The sequence below is a fragment of the Nerophis lumbriciformis genome, linkage group LG13 (genome assembly GCF_033978685.3).
Source record: "Nerophis lumbriciformis linkage group LG13, RoL_Nlum_v2.1, whole genome shotgun sequence".
Taxonomy (NCBI): domain Eukaryota; kingdom Metazoa; phylum Chordata; class Actinopteri; order Syngnathiformes; family Syngnathidae; genus Nerophis; species Nerophis lumbriciformis.
The window spans coordinates 36,580,721-36,587,920 of NC_084560.2; the positions used below are offsets into that span (position 1 = coordinate 36,580,721).

The window sequence follows — 7,200 nt, forward strand, 5'->3', positions numbered from 1 at the left end:
CATTTACTCTGTAAAGCACCAGTTCCATTGGCAGCAAAACAGGCCCAGAGCATAATACTACCACCACCATGCTTGACGGTAGGTGTGATGTTCCTGTAATTGAAGGCCTCACCTTTTCTCCTCCAAACATATTGCTAGGTATTGTGGCCAAACAGCTCAATTTTTGTTTCATCTGACCACAGAACTTTCCTCCAGAAGGTCTTATCTTTGTCCATGTGATCAGCAGCAAACTTTAGACGAGCCTTAAGTTGGAGCAAGGGCTTCCTTCTTGCATGGTAGCCTCTCAGTCCATTTTCATTTCATTTAATTTCATTTTTATTTATCTCCTTCATTGATGTGCATCCTCGATCAACAGATAATCACACCTCAACCATTCAACTCCACATCTACACACCAATGCCTGAGAAGGAGCAGGATGAAGAAAAATCTTATATTTTCCTGCCCCTTTCAGCATAACACGCAGTCTTACTTAATAGATATCATATAAACCAACAATTACATCCAAATATAATGAAAAAAAACAACAACAAAAAAAACACAACAAGTGTGAAACTTCATGAAGTACAAAAAAAACCATGGCGATGCAAAACACGCTTGACTGTGGACACTGACACCTGTGTTCCAGCAGCTTCCAATTCATTGCAGACCTGCTTTTTGGTGGTTCTCGGTTGATTCTTGATCATCCTGACCAATTTTCTCTCGGCAGCAGGTGATAGCTTGCGTTTTCTTCCTGAACGTGGCAGTGACAAAACTGTGCCATGGACTTTATACTTACGAACAATTGTCTGCACAGTGGCTCTTGGGACCTTAAGCTGGATATACATAAGTATATATATATATATATATATATATATATATATATATATATATATATATATATATATATATATATATATATATATATATATATATATGTATATATATATATATACATATATATACATATATATATATATATATATATACATATATATACATATATATGTATGTATATATATATATATATATATATACATATACATATATAAATATACATATATATATATATATATACGGTATATATATATATATATGTATATACAGGTAAAAGCCAGTAAATTAGAATATTTTGAAAAACTTGATTTATTTCAGTAATTGCATTCAAAAGGTGTAACTTGTACATTATATTTATTCATTGCACACAGACTGATGCATTCAAATGTTTATTTCATTTAATTTTGATGATTTGAAGTGGCAACAAATGAAAATCCAAAATTCCGTGTGTCACAAAATTAGAATATTACTTAAGGCTAATACAAAAAAGGGATTTTTAGAAATGTTGGCCAACTGAAAAGTATGAAAATGAAAAATATGAGCATGTACAATACTCAATACTTGGTTGGAGCTCCTTTTGCCTCAATTACTGCGTTAATGCGGCGTGGCATGGAGTCGATGAGTTTCTGGCACTGCTCAGGTGTTATGAGAGCCCAGGTTGCTCTGATAGTGGCCTTCAACTCTTCTGCGTTTTTGGGTCTGGCATTCTGCATCTTCCTTTTCACAATACCCCACAGATTTTCTATGGGGCTAAGGTCAGGGGAGTTGGCGGGCCAATTTAGAACAGAAATACCATGGTCCGTAAACCAGGCACGGGTAGATTTTGCGCTGTGTGCAGGCGCCAAGTCCTGTTGGAACTTGAAATCTCCATCTCCATAGAGCAGGTCAGCAGCAGGAAGCAGGAAGTGCTCTAAAACTTGCTGGTAGACGGCTGCGTTGACCCTGGATCTCAGGAAACAGAGTGGACCGACACCAGCAGATGACATGGCACCCCAAACCATCACTGATGGTGGAAACTTTACACTAGACTTCAGGCAACGTGGATCCTGTGCCTCTCCTGTCTTCCTCCAGACTCTGGGACCTCGATTTCCAAAGGAAATGCACAATTTGCATGGTTGGGTGATGGTTTGGGGTGCCATGTCATCTGCTGGTGTCGGTCCACTCTGTTTCCTGAGATCCAGGGTCAACGCAGCCGTCTACCAGCAAGTTTTAGAGCACTTCATGCTTCCTGCTGCTGACCTGCTCTATGGAGATGGAGATTTCAAGTTCCAACAGGACTTGGCGCCTGCACACAGCGCAAAATCTACCCGTGCCTGGTTTACGGACCATGGTATTTCTGTTCTAAATTGGCCCGCCAACTCCCCTGACCTTAGCCCCATAGAAAATCTGTGGGGTATTGTGAAAAGGAAGATGCAGAATGCCAGACCCAAAAACGCAGAAGAGTTGAAGGCCACTATCAGAGCAACCTGGGCTCTCATAACACCTGAGCAGTGCCAGAAACTCATCGACTCCATGCCACGCCGCATTAACGCAGTAATTGAGGCAAAAGGAGCTCCAACCAAGTATTGAGTATTGTACATGCTCATATTTTTCATTTTCATACTTTTCAGTTGGCCAACATTTCTAAAAATCCCTTTTTTGTATTAGCCTTAAGTAATATTCTAATTTTGTGACACACGGAATTTTGGATTTTCATTTGTTGCCACTTCAAATCATCAAAATTAAATGAAATAAACATTTGAATGCATCAGTCTGTGTGCAATGAATAAATATAATGTACAAGTTACACCTTTTGAATGCAATTACTGAAATAAATCAAGTTTTTCAAAATATTCTAATTTACTGGCTTTTACCTGTATATATGTATATATATATACATATATATATATATATATATATATATATATATATATATATATATATATATATGTATATATATATATATATATATATATATATATATATGTATATATATGTATATATATACATATATATATACATATATATATATATATATATATATATATATACACATAAATATATATGTATATATATATATATGTATATGTATATATATATGTATATATATATATATATACATATATATATATGTATATATATATATATATATATATATATATATATATATATATATATATATATATTTATGTATGTACATATATGTATATATATAGATTATGTGTATGTATATATGCGTGTGTATTTATATATATGTGTATGTGAATGTATCTATACACACACACACATACATACAGTATATACATACAGTTTGTTCAGCTCCAGTTTCAAATAAATGTTTTTAGTGGTTTAGGCTTTAAAGGGTTCACGTGGCCTAAACAGGTGATGAAGGCTTTTTTGAATTGAGTTCAAGCTTACAAACTGGCAATGCTAGTTTTTAATCTCTTGATAGCAGCGTTCTTTGAGATGAAAGAACCACAATTGCCGCTGCTTTAGGACAAATGTATGAAATATTAGAAATATTATCTCTCTGTCTGATAAACGCTGCGGTGAGATTGCTCTGATGTTGCTCATATTAGTTTTGTGTCAGGGGATTGTTGCGATTGCACGCAATATCCGAGGGGACGGTAATTTGCACTTTTATTTTGTAATATGAGAGTGCGGCACGCTTGAGTCACTTGATGGCGACTTCATTGGGAAGGGGAAGGCCTTTTACTGCAGCCACAGCGTTTTGCAGCATGCAGCCGACAATCCTCTTTGCGGTGGCCACCGTGCTGATGCCAATGTGGGGCGTGATGAGCACGTTAGGAAGCCCCAGCAGAGGATGGTCCCTGCAGGGGATGGAAGAAAAAAAATTATAAAGCCGTCCTTCCTTTTCTGTGGCTTTATTGAGGTGAGCTGGGCTTGACCTCGGTAACGGTTCTGGATGAGTCACATCTACGGCGGCGGCACGAATGCTTCCCGTCTGGAGCGCTCGGACTAAAGCGTCCTGGTCCACAACTTGACCTGAGAAGAGTCCAAGTTCAAGGGGAACTGCACTTTTTATTGGAATTGTGCCTATCGTTCACAGTCATTATGAGGGACAAGAAGACACAAGTTTTTGCATTCTAACATGTAAAAATCGGCTCGTTCTAGGTGGTGAGCAATGCAGCTAATGGCAGCAATCTATTCTACCTTTAAATCACTTTATCAATGCATTCAAAAACTGTCAACAATACTTTATTTATGTTCTGTAACCTGTATAATAACCAAGCTGTAGCAACATTATTGTTACGGCTCAGACTCCTGCCAAAGCCGCTCATCCATCTGTGCGCTCCAGTGAAAATGATCAAAATAGGGTAAATATTTTACACATTACATATTGTTATGAAGGTGTCTGTTACTACATTATATATGTACTTACAGTGTGTATATTGTATTAGTAGATTGTACAGGTGTCTGTTACTACAATATATATATATATATATATATATATATATATATATATATATATATATATATATATATATATATATATATATATATATATACATATATATACTTGCAGTGTGTTTATTGTACATTTTACATATTGTTATGAAGGTGTCTGTTACTACATTATATATATACTTGCAGTGTGTATATTGTGCATATTACATATTGTTATGAAGGTGTATGTTACTACATTATATATATACTTGCAGTGTGTATATTACATATTGTTATGAAGGTGTCTGTTACTACATTATATATATACTTGCAGTGTGTAAATCTTACATATTACATATTGTTAAGGAGGTGTATGTTACTACATTATATATATACTTGCAGTGTGTATATTACATATTGTTATGAAGGTGTCTGTTACTACAGTATATATATACTTGTAGTGTGTATATTGTACATATTACATATTGTTATGAAGGTGTCTGTTAATACATTATATATTTTACTTGCAGTGTGTATATTGTAGATATTACATATTGTTATGAAGGTGTCTGTTACTACATTATATATATACTTGCAGTGTGTATATTGTACATATTACATATTGTTATGAAGGTGTCTGTTACTACATTATATATATACTTGCAGTGTGTATATTGTACATATTACATATTGTTATGAAGGTGTCTGTTACTACATTATATATATACTTGCAGTGTGTATATTACATATTGTTATGAAGGTGGCTGTTACTACATTATATATATACTTGCAGTGTGTATATAAAACGTTGATTGAGGTTTTTGAAGGCTACAATGGTGACTCCTATTAACCGAATCTCTCAAGCGTTATTTATCATCCTTAAAATATATTTTTTTTTAATTGTGTTCTTGTTCCTCATAATGATTGTGAACGATAGGCAAAATTCCCAAAAAAGTGCAGTTCCCCATTGAAGGGTTGGAAGAAGAAGCTTTGTGGAGTGCACCTCGGCTGACGTTGATCAGCGTGGCCGAAGGCTTCATGAGCGCCAACTCTCCTTGGCCGACGAGGCCGTTGGTGTCAGAGGTCAACTTGACGGCGATCAGGACGAAGTCCGACCTCCTCAGCAGGTCGCTCAGGCTTTGGCAGTAATTGGCGCCGACGGCGCGCTCGTCCTCCGCGCTCCTAAAGCGCCGCATCATCGATAAATCAACCTGCTCATGAGTCCAACATGTCCTCTCAGCGTTTTTACCTTCTGCTTCTGTTGTGGTAGAAAATCTTCATTTCAAAGCCTTTGCATCTCTGAGCGATCTTGTAGCCGATCTCGCCCATTCCAATGATTCCCAGAGTCGACCCCGTCACTTCAACTCCCATGAGGCTTTGGGTCATGCGGACCGTGCCCGGGTCGACGGAAATTTGGTGACCTACAGTTGGGAAAAAACAAGCATGCTCATAAATATATATATATATATATATATATATATATATATATATATATATATATAAATATATATATATATATATATATAATTTTTTATTGTTTTATTTTATTTATTTATTTTTTTTATTATTATTTTATTTTATTATTTTATTTTTTAATGTATGTATATATTTATATATACAGGACTGTCTCAGAAGATTTAGAATATTGTGATTGTCATGACTTGGACTGTGGAGTTTTTGTTTTCCCAAGATGCAAAAGGATTTGGATCGGACATGGCTTGAAGGTAAATACATTTTTAATAATAACACTCAAAAGAACAAAAGGCGCGCTCAAGGCGGATGTACAAACTTGACTAATGAAAACAAAAGACTTGCACGGGGGCAAAAAACTATGAACAATAATAAAACACTAACTGTGGCAAAAATAAACAAACTTACTTGGCATGGACATGAAGTGCGCAGACGTGGACAGAGTGTGACAGGGGGCATAAATGCGAGGATAGCAGGGTGAGAAAGGCTATGACTCCAGGACGAACAACAGAAAATGAAAAGCTTAAATAACACAGACATGATTAACAACAGGTGCGTGACTCAAAACAGGTGCGTGACATGACAGGTGAAACTAATGGGTAACTATGGTGACAAGACAAGGGAGTGAAAAAGCCAGAAACTAAACAAAACATGACTAAGACAAAACATGATTACACAGACATGACAGAACTCCCCCCTTATGGACAGATCCCAGATGTCCAAGAAAAAACTTAACAAAAGTCATGGGAGGGCGGGAGGGGGACATGGCGGTGGGTCGCCAGCCCAAGTGGCCCCGAATCCATCGAGGCATAGTCATGTGGCGGCGGCGAGTGGAACGCCACTGCAGCAGGCGAGGTGGGCGACCCGGGACAGGCCACATCCGTGGCCGACTGGGAGGTGGGCGCACTTGGCGTGGCGGGCGACCAGGTAGCGGCCATATCCGTGGCCGACGAGGAGACAGGCGCGTCGTCATCTTTGCAGGCGTGGAAGCTCGGCGTGGCACGTCAGGCGGCGGAGCTCGGAGTGGGTCTTGGTATAGGTCTTGGTCTTGGCATGGCGGGTCTTGGTCTTGGCATGGCGGGTCTTAGTCTTGGCATGGCGGGTCTTGGTCTTGGTCTTGGCATGGCGGGTCTTGGTCTTGGTCTTGGCATGGCGGGTCTTGGTCTAGGTCTTGGCATGGCGGGTCTTGGTCTTGGTATGGCGGGTCTTGGTCTTGGTCTTGGCATGGCGGGTCTTGGTCTTGGTCTTGGTCTTGGTCTTGGTGTGGAGGGTCTTGGACTTGGCGTGGAGGGTCTTGGACTTGGCCTTGGCATAGAGGGTCTTGGTCTTGGACTTGGCGTGGAGGGTCTTGGTCTTGGACTTGGCGTGGAGGGTCTTGGTCTTGGCGTGGAGGGTCTTGGTCTTGGGCTTGGCATGGAGGGTCTTGGTCTTGGGCTTGGCGTGGAGGGTCTTGGTCTTGGGCTTGGCGTGGAGGGTCTTGGTCTTGGACTTGGCATGGAGGGTCTTGGTCTTGGCTAGGCAGTGCTTGGC

At 38.8% G+C, this 7,200-nt stretch overlaps 1 protein-coding gene across 4 annotated transcripts in view; it reads right to left on the reverse strand.

Annotated features, from left to right (window-relative positions):
• Positions 1-3,415: 3,415 nt before the first annotated feature.
• LOC133613145 (probable 2-ketogluconate reductase) overlaps positions 3,416-7,200 on the reverse strand; it is a 19,590-nt gene continuing 15,805 nt past the window's right edge. For all 4 annotated transcript variants that reach the window (XM_061970537.2, XM_061970538.2, XM_061970536.2 and 1 more), the window contains 4 exons: positions 5,450-5,621; positions 5,204-5,382; positions 3,702-3,798; positions 3,416-3,623 (listed from right to left, as the gene is read on the reverse strand). In XM_061970537.2, coding sequence (XP_061826521.1) covers positions 3,467-3,623; positions 3,702-3,798; positions 5,204-5,382; positions 5,450-5,621 — 605 coding nt within the window. In that variant the 3' untranslated portion in view covers positions 3,416-3,466. The remainder of the gene's footprint in view (positions 3,624-3,701; positions 3,799-5,203; positions 5,383-5,449; positions 5,622-7,200) is intronic.